The sequence below is a fragment of the Athene noctua genome, chromosome 6 (genome assembly GCF_965140245.1).
Source record: "Athene noctua chromosome 6, bAthNoc1.hap1.1, whole genome shotgun sequence".
Taxonomy (NCBI): Eukaryota; Metazoa; Chordata; class Aves; order Strigiformes; family Strigidae; genus Athene; species Athene noctua.
The window spans coordinates 35,793,632-35,812,866 of record NC_134042.1 but is presented as its reverse complement, the minus strand read 5'-3'; the positions used below and the strand labels follow the sequence as shown (position 1 = coordinate 35,812,866).

The window sequence follows — 19,235 nt, the reverse complement described above, 5'->3', positions numbered from 1 at the left end:
GCTGTAAACACTGATGAATACACACTATTTCAGCACATCACATGTTGATGTTTATTCATTTTTTTGCAGGAATACCCTTCTCCAACGAGAATCTTAAAATGTACAGATTTCGCTCTGATTCTAAATGAAAAACTTCCTCTACCGCTTAAAAATAAGGTGCAATACTGTTGTTCTCTCAGCTTTAATGCCCTATAAACTGTGTGTCTCTCCCTACATCATCTTTCATTTTATTTTGTAGAGTCAGGGAAGATGCCTCAGTCTCAGACAATGCTTTTATTCAATATGAGAAACTATGAGTCACTGCAAGACAAGTGGTGCATGAGTAGCCAGGATGGACAATGCAGGTGGTACCTTGGTTTCATTTGCAACTTCTTAATTAGCCAGTGCAATGTGCCCGTATACAGTTCCTTAACCTTTCCACACTTCCCTACGTGCCCTTGTTAATTTTCCATACTAAACCTACAAATTCTTTGATGCGAACAACAAATGTATAGTTGGAGAATCAACGAAGCATGAAGACAAAATATGCAATAAAAACCTACCTGGCAATCAGCATGTGATCTTGAATATAGGCAAGAAATTGTGGATGGTCCTTTCTTGCTATATACAGGCATTCTCCATGAAGACACAGGATCTTCAGACAGTTCAGCATGTTAAAAAGAATGTCTGGTTCTTCAAATCTTGACATTTCCTGTGTAAGCAGATGTACTACTCTCAACACAATGGCACCACTTAACCAAAAAATTCAAACTAAACAAACAAGTAATCAGTGTTACCTGCAATATAGTGTATATGAGCTTCAAGGTAACTGGAAGTTGCTGGTAACAAAATTTTCTTTCTGTGTCATTCTTTATTGCTGTTAAAAATGTAAGTTACATAAAATGTTGTTAAAGTTCTCCCATCTGTGGATTCAAAATCAAACTAAAGAATGTCAAAGTGTTGAGAGATAAATTAATTCTAGCCACAGTAACACTACAATCAGTAAAGATACAACAGCATGGAATCTGGCATGGAATCTTTTTGCTTCTTTATATGTTCAAAGAGCCAAGATTTCTTCTAAAACTTTTTGGAGAGCGCTACACTTTCTATCAGCATAAATACAGACTTCCTATTTAATTAATATGTTGAAAAAATTAAATGCATGAGAAAAAAGTGATTGTGCATCGTTGGACCTGAACGACTACTTCTAAAGCTGTATTCTATATGAGTAGAAGTGTTTCATTTAAAGCCTTACTGAAATACTCAACCTTCTCACCCCCACTTACCAGCATTTTCTGTGGTCTCTGTGTGATTTCCCGGGTTTTCTCCATGTTTTGGTGCCAATTTGTCTTCCTCTTCTCCTTCAGTTCCTATAATAAACTCAGGTCTAGTATACAGAAGACTATCCTCGAGGTTATCTGTGGGCTCCTTTAAGAATATAATAAGTTAAAATTGTTTCTTGATGTTATCTAAATACATAAGGCTGTATCCTACTTTTAAGTTACAGTTGGTGTGATAAGCTGAGCTCAAACAAGGCAGACACTGTCGCGTTCCACATACACTTGTTCATTCAAATCACCTGCATATCTAAAATGCTGCCTCGGCAAATGCATACTAACAAGGAGACTGCTTCAAGTGATTTAAATGACACCACTTAACAGAAACTGTATTGGTAGATCCAATCACAGGGATATGGTTTCACCAAACTTGTCATCCTTGCCTCACAGGAGTAACAGCCAGGAGCAGGGCACTTTCCCTATGCTACTGTACAGTTACAGGCTTAGAGGCAGGAGCTACCTCAGTCACTGCTTAAGAAAAGGACCAGGCTGGAGTTATTTCTGCCTGTGGCCAGGAGCCCAGGATTACAGACTGTCATTGTGACCTTTAAGTTATAAATCACACAGTGGATCCTAGAAATAGAACAAAGCCCAAGTACGCAAAAGACTTCACCACTTGCAGTTCAGATTCTCACCTCAGCCAAAAAGTAGCAAGGGCATGAGATGATTTTATAGCACAAGTTACTGAATGCCACATGAATAATACCTACAATTAGCATACACATCCAAATGGAATTCCAAAACTTTTACACATCAAAAGGCATCACTATGTCCACCACTGGAAAAAGATTACTAATAAACATCCTGCCACTACCATGCCACAGTAAATAAGCACGCAGACTAAGGGGAACGATGCTGTCTTCTGAACTATCAGATGGAGCAGTTATGTATAATAGATATACAGCTGAAAATAAATTCATCACACCACAGGTAATGCTTTAATTCTTCTGCAGAGCTACAGAGGACCTTAATGACGACTAGTGATCAGAGAGTACATAACTGTTTGATAAAGCTGGACGCTCAGTTTGAAGTATATTCTATTTTTCAACAGTGCACAGCATCTTCAACAATCAAGCACCAACTAAGGCTTGCTCACTTGACAACTGATTCACTCAAAATCATTAATTACTTCAAAATATTGACTCTTATCTTTTAAAAGATGAAAAGCACTAAATATTAACATTTCACATTTTATTTAAGACCCAGTATCACAGGAGTGTCCTTCCAAAGTGAGACAGCAATTCAGTGTTGATGGGGGAAGAGTTGATACCAGATGAATATTGTCATCTTCCCTGGCTTCTTTTCATCAAATCAAACTTATGAAATTTTACAGTTTAATGGCATTTTGTTTTAATCTCCCAAATCCTCCACGCCAAAGGTCAGTGTAGCTTTGCTCCCTTGTGCACAATGTAATGAGAAAAACGAGGAAGAGGAGTTTCAGCACACCAATAACATAAGTCCTTTCCTTCTCTACTTACCACAAGCCTGATTTCTTCTTTTGGAGCAAGCTGTTCCAGCAGCTCAAAACCCAACTGGTAACACAGAATGCTGGACTGACACAGACCACATTCAACTGCTTTTTCATCTTTCTGACAGGTGTGAGAACCACCCCAGGGTGCCTGGAACACGTTGTTTATGATGGATATTATATCTTTTGAAATGCTGTTCTCTAAGCCCAAAGTGACACCATCATCCTGGAGTTCCATCTGAAAGAGAGTGAAAAGAGTAAGGATTTATTATTTATTTTTAAAAGCCAAAGCATTAACTTTTCTACCTCTTCCCACATTTCTGCTAGTGTTATATTACAGTACTGGGAAGAGTTTGAGATAAACCTGGAACTCACAACTTTAAACTGCAACTGGTGTTGAGGACCAAGGTCGAGCAGCTAGAGTAAACACAATTTCAAACACCAGAACCATTAATTCTACCTGCAGACAGTTATCCAAAACATTCAGCCTTGGATTCACAATGTACAAATTTAGCTATCCAAAAAATATGCATTGAATCCAAGTCTATCAACAAGCCTTTGCTTCTAGTCTGCAGAAATAAACAGATCTCCAAGAAGTTCCTTTCACTCACATGAGCTACCTAAGATGAGTGTGGAGGCATCTAACTTCTCTTCATTGAACATGAGCCTATAACTCCTATATGGGTAAAGGCAGCTGTAGAGGGATTTAGATGTTGTATACTTCATGCTAGTCCCTCAGTAGAAAGGGACTCAGGACAGGATTAAAGGAGAGCCAAAAGTGATTGCAGAACTTCCATGTCCCCTCAATGTGAGTACCTGCTTCAAGATGAGATCAAACATCAGAATGAAGCAATTAAGATTCATTTCATCATCTTCACAGTCAAAATCAATTGTCTTTCCACTGGGGTGTCCAAAGTTCTTGAAAGGGCTGTGAAAAGGACTACGTATTGGACTCCGAAATGGGCTCTGGAAGGGGCTTGGGAAAGGACTCAGCATGTTGTGCTGAACTCTGCGTCCAGGGTCAGAAGCAACGCTTACCTGAAGACATAAAGAATCAACACGTCCAAATGACTGCTACACATTTAAGCAATCTCATTCTATACAAAACTACAGAAAATGGCAAGAACTTTGACAGCCTTACTATTCCCTTCTGTAGTTCTTTTTCAAAATGTATACATATCCCTTAAATGCCATTAAATGATACAATATGATAGAAATACAGGAATCATATTCTGCACAGATGTATACATTCTCTTAAGCTAAGTGGCTGACATCCATTACCTTATTCCTACAGAGGAATTTTAACATCATAAAGCAAACAGAAACTTGGTGCAGGCAATAAAGCGGCCATCAGGTTACAATGATCTGCTCCATAATCCAGGCACACGAACTTAAATAGTAGGAGGCTAATAAAGGAGGCTATCTCAAGAGAACGGTGTAACTAAAACTATACCAAGGATACAGGTAGCTGGAAATTAACTAGACACAATAGTAACAAGATGTGCATGTCTGTACTGATTTATATCCACACCACAGTAAGGAAGCTGGAACACCCTGAGAACCTCTAAGTGTTGCAGGGAGATACACAGTTAGATGACATGAGGTCTATTTTTAGGCCAGCTACGGTCTGAAAGACCAGACAGTAAGTCTGACTTTTTTTCTGCTTAGTTTGTAAGTGGTCATAGGCTAGGTGTGGGAGTGCTCTCTGATGAGCTACATCAGAAGACAGGCAGACCACCTGTCAGGAATCAACAGCCTAGATGCTGTAGTTCCTTAATCTAAAGATCTGATCTTTCAAACACTATTATTCCTGCTGTCCCTGAAGCACTTCATCCAAGACTACTTGGAAGTTAGTTACATCAGTCCAAGTATGTGTAGTGCCTACAGATGTGTACATGTTTTCTTGCAGACCATAAGCCTTTGACAGACTTTTAGATCAATCTTTGCATCTCTTGGATGGTGGAAAAAAATTCAGGGAAACAGAAATAAATTCTGCTGTCACTCTTCCAAAACATACCTAGGCCTACCAAATTTGTACTAGATTACAAAAGCTCACTTTGAGTTACCAGTTGTCCACAAGAACTTGTTGACAGTTATTAACAGAAGGTGCAGAGAATGAAAATGGTCAGAAAAGATATCAAAAACAATCCAAACATAACCCAAGATCACTCCAAACATAACCCAAACAAAACAGTTCACTAAGGAAAAACTGCACAGCTTTTCTGCAGTTCCCGTCTGCATTATCTTTACACTGACCACGTGATAGAGTTGTATTAACTGCAGAAGTCATACCAATTTTCTTCCATTTTCAAAATTTATAGTGTTTCTAATAAATGTTGCCATATTGAAAGACAACTTTTTAATTCTTCACATGCACTCTATTAGGAAAACTGTTCTAAGCAAAAAAATAAGCAGGAGAAATAAGAGTTACCCTCCGAGCTGCAAGATTTCCTGCCAGTTCACTGACTCTTGATTTTCTTTGATTTGCTAACTCTTTTACAGAATTAACTCCATCAGAAAACATGCTGATTAATAACTGAAGAGGAACAACAATGTCTAGTTCAGATAACACCTGAGGAAAGACAAACAAAAAAGCATGAGTTTGATAAAAAATGCCAGCTACTTCATAAGCACCTTTATCATATGATCCTCAGTTCATGAAGTTCCATATGTTTCATTTTGGTATTCAATGAGGTCGGCTGCAAGCTTATTGAACTGGCAATAAAAGGGCATTTTCAAAATATTTGTGGGCATCTGCTTAGTGCGCCTTGAGATCAGTTTTATGCACAAACACACAGGGATGTGGGGTTGTTCCAAAAAAAAAAATTTCTGTAAACCAAAAGTATTACCAATACTTGGATGAATAACTATTATTGTACGTATGATTACTTAAAACTGAATTCTTGTATTTATTCTGAGAATCCAGTCGGTAGCCTACAGGTGTCAACACAGTGACAGGATGGTTATCTGCAAATCACTGAGGGAATATTCATCATCTATTTTGTCACTAACACTCAGCCAAATACAAGTTCATTCATATTTTCTTTAACTATTATTAGGAGAATTAAAATCTAAAAAAAAAAAAAAATCATACTTGAAAACTCTGCATACCCGAAAATTGCTAGTGATCAGGTAATTTGGTCTTTGCAGAGGCTTAACGAAAATTACCCTCAACAGAATAGAGGTGATAATGAAGAATACAAGTATTATTCTCAGATGCCGTGGAAAATTTTGTATCCTTTTGAATTCACTGCCCAAAGCTGACATGATTGTCCCTGTAGCTTTTGAATATGAACACTGGATGAATGCCAGCTTTGCGGACAAATAGAGCATAAAAGGGCCAGAGCAGCAGCAAGCCTGATGAGTACAGCCCTAGTCTAATTCAGTTCTTCATACACAGGAACAACTACAGCTGCTTCTGGAGTCTGGAATTAATTTGGGAATCTACAGATCAAATTCTACAGAGACTAAAAACTACCTCTGGCAAAAATTCCGAGAGCTAAATGACCCTAAAGACACAACTGACATTCAAAGGTAAAAAGGAGTTTCCAGGCTTCCATTATATTGCCCATGATAGGCTAGTAACATAAAGTTTCCTGTGATCTGTCTACCAGCCATCCTTACTCTGGGGCTAAGCAAAGGGCAGAAAGGTTCCGTGATCTTGGAAAAGTGGCTTCTTTTCCCCTCTCCCCTTTTTTTTTTTTTCATTTTCCAAAATCATAAGCTGCTTCAGCATGACTTGTCAAGAGAAGACACTTACATGCAGCCAAAGCAATGCTTGCTCTTGCACAGAGGATGGATACCCTGTGAATCGACAGCTAATGAAACCAAACATCTCCTCCATTGAGAAAGGGAGAGGGCAAAGTTCAGTGTCAAACATTTTGCTGAAAAGTAGAACAAAAACACAACTCACTGAGTCACCATGGCATACACTGTGTGAGACATAACAGAAAAATGGTAGAAAGGCAATCTCAGTACCAGCACTGATGATGCTTCTGTAATCCTATTTGCACCCTCACACTCCACAGGAGTTGAGCTACATTGCTGATACCACCTGTCCTGACTGCACAAGGCCATCTCTGAATTTGGTGATGCACCTTAAGAACTTAGATCACAACTCCTATCATGCCCAGTTGCATTTGACACCAATACCTTTTTTAACATCCAATGTAAAAATTGTAAAATTTTTCATCTCACTATTCCACCACTATTCCATATCTACACCAAAAAAAGTTGACATCAATACCTACAAATACAAACTTACAGTCACTTTCAGAGCCTCTTCATCAGTTTAAAGGCAATGTGAAGTTTTATTGTCAAAGGCATAGACCAGACATGAAATTATGGCTTGGACAGCCACCATTCTTATGCTGGTGTTTTCTTTGCCCAACAGGGGAAGATATTAGCTAAATCAATACAAATCATCACTCTTTCAGTGCCAGCTCTATTAATCCTCACCATTTCTTATCAACAGTTGGCCAGGAGGAAAAAAATGTGTCTTCCACCACATTGCAGGAAACCACTGAAAATGTGCCCTGCTCACAGCAAAGAAGCATCCATGTAGTTGGCTCTTGATTCAGATTCGAGGTTATCAGAAGCAATAAAAGGAAACTTTCCCAAAGCTTAAGTGCTTTAGTCTACATACAATTTATAAAAAAATTCAGAAGCGTTCGCTCACTGCTGCCTGTTGTACACGGGCATTTTTATTTGTTGTCACCATGTTACTGTGCTAAAACCTTCAACAATCAACATATGCTACGACAGAATGGTTCCTACATATGTCTACGTACCTCAACACTTCCCGGAACTCTTTCAGTTGATTATCAGGCACTTCCGTCCTTATAGCTTCCAACCACTCTGGCATGATACATTCCCACACCGGCTGGTTTATCACATTGTATGGAATCAAGCAAAGGATTCGATTCAGCCCTTCTTTTAATTGGGTCACAGCACTACACGATTTGTCCCAGTATCCACCAACCTGTGGGTATTTCCAGGAATCATACTGATGAGCAATACTTCCTAGTCCCTGTAACTTGCTCAGCACCATAAATCTGCTCAGTGTGTTGCAGCCAGGAAATTGTGGGGGGTGATCATCAGTACCTTCCAGCCTGAATTCAGAATTCAGCCATGGGGATTGCATCGGTTTTTTCCTCTCTTATTTGACCCATAGTACATAAAAGCACTGTCCAAGATTTAGATGAAGTTTGCTCACGTCCAGGCCATGACACAGAGTAACCTCTCATTGTTTACAGTTCTCAGCAAGGGACAGATTTGTTTGGTCAAACTTGCACCTTCAATTATTTGCTCTGGACAACTTGTTACAGTGCTGGGTCTTTATTTTGATAAACTTGGTCTGTACCAGGTGTTCTTTTGTGGTTGTTTGTTTTGGGTTTTTTTGAGGGAAGGTTCTAAGTGATGGAAGACAAAAATATACTTCTAAGTAAAAAAGTAACTGGCCTACAGAGATTAATTATTCTAACTGACCTCGGCTCACATCTGTTGTTCCTGACTAATGGCTCTAGAGATGCCTGCTGTTTTGGCAGCAACTACTGGTAATCTCAGCCAACAAACTATTTTTTCTCCATTCATCACAGCTAATTTCATGGCTGTTTGTCTTCATGTTCTAGTGAATCCTTGCAAATCTGGCAAGTTGTCAGACTAGTCTTAAGTACTGCAGTGGGGGTAATAAAACTCAAAAAAGGGGCTGGATCCAAGAAAAAGATCCATAACAGATTACACCATGAGGTTCAGTCCTTCTTTCCCCCTTTAGTCTCAAAGCCCTGATCTTTTCAATTCTAACATTCAAAGCATCCATCCACCTCTCAAATTCCCTCAGCTGCCCTCCAATCGTCCCATAGACAGTTGCATCTTCAGAACAATGGTTCAGAGTGAGACATATACACATGCAGTCTGCACATGTACACCAAATCCATGGATGCACACTTTATCCCTGAAGATGTAATAGATCACATCAAGTCTTTATGGTTCTTCCTAGTCTAGCCACTTTATTTCAGGAAACAAAATCAGCATGTCCTCTGGACATTTAACATGAGAGGGTCACAAAATGAAAGTCTTACAAAAGCACATGTGGTATAATTGGCAGTGATAAATGAGAAAGCAGCCTTAAATCTCTCACAAATACAAAGTTCCTATTTTCATGATGATGTTTCATTTTCTATAGAGGAATATTCACACCCCTGACCTTGTTTCCTGTCTTTACTATCCAGGTTAAGTGGCAAATTCTGCTTTGTAACTAATGGACAGAAAGAAAGACTCTAGAATTGATTCCAGCAATGGTCTCACTTAGGCACCCTGAATGACTTTACAGGTAAGTCTCTTTCTCCCTTCAGCAGTAAGGCGAACCATGGCAAACTAGTCTCTTAACTGAGTCACTTAGATTTGGTATCTGAAGCTACATGGCATCAGTATGCCCAGAGTTCCTTCCAGCTACAACACATGTGATTTCATGAACCTTAATTCACAGCTGCAGAGATCAAGAATGCAAAGAACAGAGAAAAATTAGTAAACCAGACTAGTAAAGGACAGGCTTGTATCTGGGAGCAGACAAATGATAGCTTTTACTAAAGACAAGCTTGAGTGCTTCAGCAGCTTAATGGAAATGTGCAGCTATCCAAAATGTACAGTATCTTTCAATACTTGTAATATTCTTCCAACCTGTCTTCATATTGCTGTAAATAATCCCTGGACTCTAACACAGTAAAACAAAAAATGCTAAGAAAATGAAGAATTTCTGAACTCCACCACTCCCTCAACCACTGAGATTTCTTTTGCCTTGACACAGCTGGGGAGAAATGGTCTTTATACGTAAGACTTTAATCTCTGTGGCAAATAAAAGAACCTTCAGATAAATTATTCTTACCCTCGCAAATTCCATTGGTTTAGGAAGGAGGCACATAACCATGACATCAAACCGGACATCACAAACAGTCTTCAACCACTTAGTAACAAACTGGGGTTTGAGCTTTTCAACCAGGCTACCAACTTCATCATCCATCATGTAAGCTGTAGAGTGAAACCACTGGAACACCATGCTAACCAGCCTTGCTAAACTCTCTGTGGGTGTATTCTCACTGGGAGTGCAAAGGCTCACCTGGAAGACAGAAACACAAATCAAGTTTCATTTCTAGAATTAAAGGTGTCAAATTGTTTGTATACTATATTTTGCATATTCTCAGAGATACAAGGATGCAGATTACAAAGAAGGCAAACAAGCTGATCAGTTTTGAGTTTGGTACAGGTCAATAAACAAAACATTTCCAAACCAAAAAATAACAGTAAGAGGGAAAAAAACAAGCACTGAATTTTTGGTTTCTTAGTTTCAATAGTGAAAATATCAATACAGAATGCTTTGACAAACTGAATAACTGGTAAAATACACGATACACATACACACTTATATATAAAATGTACAAGATAAAAAGACAAACCAAATGATGAGTTTCAAAAGTCTTAAAGATGTCTACTTAATATAATAAGTGATTTTTCTGTTGCAAAAAGATTCCAATTTTGATTTTTTGTCCTCATTTGGGGGTGGGAATATGAGTTTTAAGTCCTCAAAAATTCTCACATAATAATTAATATTATTCTCCTCCAGACTCTTTCTAAAACAATGTCTGCACTGTAAAACTGTCACAAATCTGAGACCAAGTCTGCACACTGGTTCACAAACCAGGCACACTGCTAAGCCCTTAATTACCTACTATTTGAGCTCTTGATATCTTCTGGAGACAGAAGACAAACCTTCAATTCAGGTTGCTGCACTGAATCCAAAGAACAGAAAATAACAGATGACAGGAGATTTAGGACGCTCCTTTAACCACCTATCTGCTGTTTGTTGCCAATTCCTAGTGAGAGCCATACTCTCAGCACTTGGCAACCTGAAACCAGTGATTGCTGCCTTGTAGCAAGTGAACAAAGGAGAAACATACATTTCATTTTTCGGGGAAACAGCTGGTGACAGCACCGGAAAAGACCAGAACCCATCTCACAAGTGCATTTCTTCCATGTTTTTTCTTGGAATGAGGCAGCTAACAACACCCTTGCCAATTCAAAGTACAGCCTTCATTGTTCTACTTCATTGCAGGTTGAAGATGTTCACTTCTGGTGCTTGTCTCAGATGAGTGTTAACTCAAAGGCAGTATCAGCTGGCAGCCTTTTAAAATAGGAACTCTTGAGCTCTGTCCAGTTTCTAGATAAAAGGTGTTCATTTCATGAAAGAAAAGAGCAACCCACTATTTCTCACAATCTGTGCTGTCATCTCTACCAATACTCACTACAGAGGGACCAAGAGATTTTATAAGGATAGAATGAAGTCAGTGAGTTCACCCTCCCTACCATATAAAGACAGATTCTCAATGTCAAGGGTGAAGCATGTACAGTGTAACAAAACCCGTTCTGTTTTCACTTCAGTTCTATTTATGGAAACATAAGCCTTCAGTCTTTACAAAACATCATTTGAAACAGAATAGATGAACATGGCACAATTAAAAAAAAAAAAAAAAGATTTAAGTCTAAAACAATGTTAAACAACAAAACCCACAAGGTATCAGTAGACTATAAAGTTTACTCAGGTAGTCACCTGAAAGAGCAGAGCAGCTTTGTTTGCATTATGAGATTCTAGACCTACCACCCTGCTGTCCCTATCTCTGTTTAGATGATGGATGAGAAGTCCTAGTGCTCCCCATTTGCCACTGAATGACTGAGGAGGAGAGAGCATGAGAGCTCAAGGTGAACAGGAAAGAGCCTGAGAAGGAAAATTCTCCTTAAGTAGAATTGCAGAATCCAATTTTGGAGGATCTATCAGGCTCCAGCCTGGCCTGTTCATGAACTAGCCAGCAGCAGCCCTGCTATTTTCTCTGCTAGCTACTGTAAGGGGTAGAACAAGCAGGGCTTCATTCTGTCATCCCACACCAAGTGAATTAGCTTGAGTACAATGACTGGGCCTGGTCCAGCTAGACCAATCTGAAAGCAGGAAGGAAAAGCAGCCCAGTTAGACTCCGCCAGCCTATTCAGAGGTAAGAGAGAAAGCTGAGCTTCCAGAGAGTGATGTTGAAAGACGAAAGGTGAAAGATCTTTAGGGGATTGTCTTTTAAGGTTAAAAATAATGGCACTCAGCAGGGGGCACTTGTGAGCAGAAGATGACAGAACACAGGAAGTCAAAAACTGAGTAATTCTGTTACACACTCTATACAGGACTCAGAGGCAGTCAGCAACTCCACCCAAACTACTTCTGTAATCTCCAAGTCTGACAGCTTCACAGAACTCATTTTTGCTCATAAATCAGAAAAGTATCTAACTGAAGTCAAGAAGTAGCAAAAGAAAAAACTGAGGCTTCAGAAAGAAAAGGACAGGAAAGCAAGAGGAGTGAGAGAAGAGAGCAAGAATTTCTCACCAAGAACCAGATTCCAAACTGGCTCAGGAGGCGTTGGTCATGCTTGTCATCATCTTTATTATCAAAGTCTGTGTTGTCCAGGGAGTGATGGGAAGAGGAGAGGCCCATCTGCCTCCTGCGGTTGAGTTCATACTCCCTCTGTTCAGCATGAAACTCAGCTTCCTTCAGCAAGCTATAAAACAAGCTTGTGGTCAGTGAAAGTAGCTTTCCTGCACTGAATACAAATATCTGATCAAGAATAACTAGAGGTTAAGGCATGTGATGTCATCATTTTCCTGAGAGCAGTAACAAAAGAACAAATTCTAGGATTCAAGGCTGACTTCTTCCATGAGGACAACAGTCACACCTGATCAGTACTCTGCTAAAGGAGCAGGAGGTCAGCTCTCCTGCTTTGTACTTATCCTGGTGAAACTAAAAGCAATTTTAACAAGATCTGCAGGAAATATCTACATGAAAGCCTGATGCTGCTTTACGTATCGATGCTTCATAAGCTGCCATGTTACCTGATCACAGCTTCCACAGTACACACAAGTTCCTCTGCCCCACACTCCCGGGTATTGATAGGGGGTGGCGAGGTCTGATAAAGATGGGTTTCTGCAGCTGCCCCGACTTCATTGCTGTGATGATTCGAATGGCATCTCTTGCAATAGCGAACCGGCCTGTTGCCATGGCGGCCACAGCACCCCGCTGAGAAGCAAGTGACAACAGCTCTTCTGACATGTGAACTACAGTTCTGGAAAACAAAAAAATATTTTATCGGGCCACAAGTATCAGGAAGCAGAACTGAAAACACATAAGAGTCAGCACTGGACAATTGGCTCAAGTGTTGGTTATTTCCAAAATGACTATATATAAGCACAACTGTGTGCAAACTCCGGATGCCAAGTGGCACTGAACTTCCAGAAAGATGAATTCAGACCTAAATGCTGGGCCTGGAATTAAATGGCACAGTTGCTCTTCTTTTAGAGCAGACCAAACAAACATTTAAGTCATCAACCACAACTTTATGGCTTGGAGCAATCTCTAATATTTACAGTAGTTCTCTTAACTCCTGCTTATACTTCAGAATGTCTTTTTAAGTTACGTGTAGCAACAGGCAAATCCTTAGGAGTGTAGTCAATGGTGTCACACCAGTTTATGCTTTGTAAGGATCTGCCTTATAGGTAACCATCCAAGCCTCCAAAATATGCGCTACCTTTATTTTTGTCACCTGGTAATCCAGCCCAACATAAAAGCTTTCTTTACCACATAAGAACTAGAATACATTATACATTGCATCTGTCATTATTAAAATGTTATTAAAACACACTAGCTGGTATGTATTGCAAGCAGATTCTTTTTGTCAGCAATCTTTTTAGAGACAAGCACTGAAGACTTTCAATCCATGTATTTTAAAAAATACAGTTCACAGTAGGATTTTTGTTCAATTTAGGATTAATACAAGACCTCAAGGAAAAGATATAAACACTCAGGTTTAAAATTAATCTCTTGCTCTATCCTCTTCATAAGCAGAATTATAAAATAAAAACTGAGCTCAACTGCAAAATTGATTTGCTTTACTAATTGCCTCTTCAACAAAAACCTACAACTCAAATCAAACATCAGCATTTTTAACAAAAAGAAACCTTGCTGCTGAATCATTCCCATCCACCACAAATGCATTCATGGATAGTGTGAAAATTTGGAATGGTACAAGAAAGAACACACCACATAGTAATGGAATGACACTACACACAACAACAAATCATGCCCCATCACACAAATGACTGTATCTTACCTTCTTCTGACATATAGCAGAAATTTCAGCTGTAAGGGGAAGGCATACAAAACATCAACACAGAATGACGATCCTTCTCTTTTACTATGGCAGCCACGGGAAAATGGACTTGCTGCAAGGAAGTCTCTGAGGCTAAATTTGTGTTTCCAGATACTTATTACTGAAACCTCTAAGCCTGTTGGACTGCATGAGGTAGGTCACTGTATATTTAGGCCTACTGGATCTTTCACTTTGGCGTAGAAATAACAGCCTTGGTGCATTAAGTGTGGTGTGCTCTGCATCCCATCTACCTTCTGCCTATGCTTCTGCCTCATGGACAGACTTGTACAAGTACACCTGTAAGCACACTACTGTGGCATGCTGTAGGAGACATGGCTCCAATGTGCCTACACTGCCTGTGAAAGCATGCAGGATGAAAGATTAGTGAATATGGATGAACAGTGTAGAAGCAGCCACTATGATTAACCCGTAACTCCATAGCGAAATTTTTGCAGATTCAACTTGTAAGCTATTCAGTCTGTCACCCTGGCAACATCTGATTCAGTAAATACAGGTGGCTGAGTAAAAAGAAGTACTTACCTGAAGTAAATAGAAAATTCTTAATCGGGATTAGATTTCCACTAAAAAGAGATAGCAAAACAGTCTCCACTGACTAAGCATTTTAAGTTTCCAGAACAAAAAGAGAGGGAGTGTCTTTGTTCTGTTCTTGAAAGGGTTATTTTACAGAGTATGTGACTGTCCTTGTAAACCCAGGAAATTCTGATTAGTCAGTCAACAAGCTTTGTCTGCATTCTGATAGAAATAAAATATCAGGCTCCCTCACTGGCCAAAGTACAATGATTGGATCAATGACTGGATCATTTAAAAATATTTTAAATCCTCTTCTGATATCCTTTATAGCCTCCTCTTTATAGAACAGATTTTCGAAGCTTTAAGATCTGTCAGATCAGACACAGGTTACCAGAAGAACTAGCCCCTTATTTGGACACTGGTGTGAGACACAGATACTTTTTAAAAACTTGGCCCTAACTGTGGATGCTTCAGGATTTGAAGATCTGTTCAATTGTGCTTCCTCACACATAAAAAGTTGCATACTATTTCAGATAGAAGATGAATCAATTTTTCATAGTACTTTAAGGACATCAAGCAGTATTAAGTAAAAGCTACTTCAAAATTTTTAAAAAATTCCTTTAGAATAGAACACAGCTTCTCAAGTAATACAACATGCAGAAATATCAGTAAGCAGTGTTGTACAATTATGATTAGTTTGTACCTACCCTTAAAATACCTCTTACCTTGTGGCAGAAGAACATCAATCAACCATTCACTGTGATCCCTATAAAAATTTTATATCTAATTAGCTTTCCATTTTTTATTTATATACGCATTTATTTTTGCACAGAGGAAGTTCATCTAAATTAACATGGTAGGACTGACATTATTCTGAAGCTGCTTTTTTACAAATGTAGTTTTTTAAATTACAGACTGCTTTACGTTACCTCTCTTTGTCGTGCCTGTCTTATTACAAATTACCACTTTGCTGATGTTGGTCCACTATGTTCCAGGCTTTCAAAAAATTACTTTTAAGGCATACATTTATCAAATTAAAATAGTGTGTGCTCTGATGATGGCTAAGAACTGATAGAAGAATAACAGACGAACATAGAAAAAAAAAAGGTACCAGTACTGTTTTCCGTGAGTCTCCTTAGAAGCTATGCTTCTACCAAATTACTTTTTCCTGCAGCTTTAAATCAGTGATGACTTAAAAATTCTAAGGTGAGATGTAACAGCTTTTCCTACAGCTGTTATAAGTGTCTTAAACTGGGGACAAAAAAATCCACATAGCTTCTGAACTACATCCATTTACATGAACTACGTCCATTTGAAGTAATGACTGGAACTTCCCGTAACTATTAGTAGATCTCATGAAGTAATGCAAACCAAATTAGCAATTTTTAAAAAATAAAATTTTTTAAAAAAGGAATAAGTGAGTTTGAGTCATCTCAGGCTATATTCCCTCCAGGTACTGGACAAGCCTGGACCAATTTCAACTCTTTACTCTGCTGCTTCACAGTATACCCTAGAGAATAATCTGAAATACATGCTACAAAAAAGTAACGAAGTCTTTGTGAAAGAGCTTTCATTATAATGTCCTGCTTTTAATGACAACTAAAGGATGAGGACAAAAAAATGTTTCATAAGCAAAAGCTTGTGGATTAACGAGGTTCCCCTATTACAGTCAATGCATCCCACAGTATCTATTCGTTGCGAGATCTTAACTTTAAAACAACTCACTAGATGAGTTTTTCAGAAACTAGATGCAAATGCTGGCCATGTGAGGTAAATTTATGCAATCCTTATTCATACTGTGTGGCAGTGTACTCCATATATTTCAACAGAGTTATCTATATAAACTATATGCTAATCAAACCAAAATAAAATGTCACTCCACAATTCTGAACAACAGAGTCTGACTATATCTGATCATTTTCCTGCTCTTAGTTTACCTACCCTGCAATTCTCTGGCTACATTCTTCACAAAGATATAGGGGTGGTGGCTTATCACCCAAAGCCACAGACAAGGATGGGTCAATGCACATCTGAAACACAGAGAAGGAAAAGACTTAACATATCTTTTCATTTGAAGCTCACTAAAAAAGTTCAACACATTAATGCTAGGACATACAATATAACAGAGCTTTAAGATGTGTTGAGAGCATTTAGTATTCTGAAAGACGGTACTCAGCATCTGACAGTACAGGATCTCAAATTATTTCTAACAAAGATACAGATGTAACTGAAAATGAGAGCCTATGGGAAGAAAACAGGACATATTTCAGTATCGGTATTATCACTCTGAAAAATAAGTATATTTAGTGTTACACATTTACACTGCATAGTCATGACAGACCTGCTTTTTATTTCTTTCCAAAGAGATAGTCACTTAGAGAGTCTATTGCTTAGAACAATGTAACATACAAGTCTAGATTTTTCTATCTCAATAACGCCTTCCAGCAAAATCAAATTTTCAGTCATCATAGTTACAAACTATACAGCACAATTCCAGTGACAGAACGGAGACTATGGACCCACAGGTCTCTTGACAGCATAGATACAAACTTTGTCTTGCATTAGCTTTTATCCTTCCATGTTAGCCAGTTACAGAAAACAGTTACAATTAACAGCCAGTTATGTACACAATTGTTTAAGTCTTTTGTACTAGTTAATGAAGAGATGAACAGCAGTATGCATACACAGTATCTTAACCACTTAAATCAAAATGTTTCTTACTCCATTTCAAGTGCAAGACTTTATAAATAAAGACAAATGCCTCTTCAAATATTTCTCATCTTTATTAACCAAATCTATATTCATCTATCCAAGAGACAACAGACTGCATTTTTCTGAGTGATGACTGATCAAGACTGGTTCTGTCAAAGTTAAGCTAAGAGATCATTCAAAAATATTCAGGTACTTCACCGGCAAATCTTGGAACTGTAAATTTCATTGATATTTTGCTCTACTCAGTGATTAATCCAAATCTAGTGATGACTACAATGTGAAGCAACACCTTACAGCTTTATTTCCTATGAAAAGGGATCACAGAGAATGACTAGAGGTCAGAAAAGTGGTCCCTAACAGGACTTGTGAGGGAGGTGTCACCATTATGCCCTATCAGTAATAGCCTATGAAAAAGCTCACTGAAGAACAGTGACTAATGTAATTATGTTAGTATATGAACCAATGCCAGGAAAATTGGTTATATCTATGTATTTAACTAGATACAAATCTAATTAATTAGTACACCTAACTGTAGTATGCTCTGGACTTCGGATGCTGTTTTTGACTCTGCCATCAAATTGCGCTACTATCTTGGTCAAGCTATTTAACTTTGTTACCCTGTGTGCAAACAGGAAAGACATCATGTACCTCTCTCAAAGAGGGCTGGATCAAAGGTAAATAAAGCTTTGTTGCTATTTGCTTTAGGAGACATTCCAAGCAAAGGATTAGAGAGTAGGTGCCATTGTACGACCTTAATCAAGATACCAAGGTGAACATGTACCTATGTAATAACTGACGTTTCCTGAATACTGTGCATGTATTTACACGCATGTATGTGTTCAGGAAAATAATTACATGGATTAGCCAAGAACCAGCTTAATTTTATGAAGTGCTCTGCAACTATCGCCATGTTTAATATCAAGACTTGGTCCACAGTAGTTGGAGGAAATAACCCATCTTGCTTTAGGCAGCCAAGGAACAAAATTCTGTCCCCCTTGGTCTCAACAGGCTTTGCTGTTCCCTTAGCTCCTGCTCTTGGTCACCTGCACACAACCAGAGCATATGGCTGCAGCCAAAGTACAACCTCCCATCCCCCAGATAGTTGGGTTTGACCCCTGAAGAAACAGCAGTACCTTCACAGCTGGTTTGTTAATCGCATTATGGCATTCAATGTGCTGGCAATGAATAGGATTCCAGGCTGCAAAATCAAAACACAGCCGATTAATAAATGGATAAAATATACTTGTATTCTTTGTGTCTACAAGTATCAACTGAGAACAAGATCTTCTGTACTAAATACTATATAAATATGAGAGAAGACCTAGCCATTCCTCTGGAAGCCTAATAATTACAATAAGCAACCTAGAATGTACATGCCTACTGAATTATTTGGGATATAATTACAAAACAAACCATGAACTCAGTGAAGAAATGGAAAAAGTAACATTCGGACATCCCTGTTGAAGACCCTTCCCTCACCAACACTCTGAATGAATTAATTACTCTTCCACTCCAGGAGCAGGATGGTAGGAGTAGCTGAGTAAACTCAGTAACATTTCTAGCCACAATTAAAACAAAACTATGATAAAGGAAAACTAGTCCAGCCACAGACGGAGCCTTAGCTTTGTAACAACAAGATATAAACAACAAAGGTATGTTCAAGAGGCATCGCATGGATGCTGTAAGGGATACCCCTCCAGCTGAAAATGTCATGCAGCTGCAGAAAATACTCCTCCCATTTTGAGATACATTAAGGGAAAATTTATATATAGAAAAATAATTCCAGTTTACCTAGTGCTAATAACAGTTCAGATAATATCATGCTTAGTTCACAGACCTGTTTGCATGACAAGTAATGCAGAGTAGTACAAGACTGATTTTTTTTTTTTTAAAGTCAAGAAAAATCTGTCAACCCTTCAAGGGAAGACCAGTTTAGCACAGATCAGACAAACAAATATCAGGAACATTCAGGATGTG

The 19,235-nt window shown here is 38.6% G+C and overlaps 1 protein-coding gene across 9 annotated transcripts in view; it reads right to left on the bottom strand.

Annotated features, from left to right (window-relative positions):
• Positions 1 to 19,235, bottom strand: part of UNC79 (unc-79 homolog, NALCN channel complex subunit) — a 113,782-nt gene that overhangs the window by 73,308 nt on the left and 21,239 nt on the right. For 8 of the 9 annotated variants that reach the window (XM_074908577.1, XM_074908580.1, XM_074908581.1 and 5 more), the window contains exons 8-22: positions 18,392 to 18,456; positions 16,488 to 16,576; positions 15,272 to 15,312; positions 13,977 to 14,005; positions 12,703 to 12,932; positions 12,200 to 12,371; positions 9,668 to 9,898; positions 7,575 to 7,765; positions 6,545 to 6,668; positions 5,216 to 5,356; positions 3,601 to 3,822; positions 2,795 to 3,022; positions 1,266 to 1,407; positions 777 to 856; positions 543 to 691 (exon numbers count right to left, since the gene is read on the bottom strand). In XM_074908577.1, the coding sequence (XP_074764678.1) occupies positions 543 to 691; positions 777 to 856; positions 1,266 to 1,407; positions 2,795 to 3,022; positions 3,601 to 3,822; positions 5,216 to 5,356; positions 6,545 to 6,668; positions 7,575 to 7,765; positions 9,668 to 9,898; positions 12,200 to 12,371; positions 12,703 to 12,932; positions 13,977 to 14,005; positions 15,272 to 15,312; positions 16,488 to 16,576; positions 18,392 to 18,456 (2,134 nt within the window). Of the gene's footprint in view, positions 1 to 542; positions 692 to 776; positions 857 to 1,265; positions 1,408 to 2,794; positions 3,023 to 3,600; positions 3,823 to 5,215; positions 5,357 to 6,544; positions 6,669 to 7,574; positions 7,766 to 9,667; positions 9,899 to 12,199; positions 12,372 to 12,702; positions 12,933 to 13,976; positions 14,006 to 15,271; positions 15,313 to 16,487; positions 16,577 to 18,391; positions 18,457 to 19,235 lie in introns of those variants that run through there. The other variant, XM_074908585.1, reaches the window with a different exon arrangement.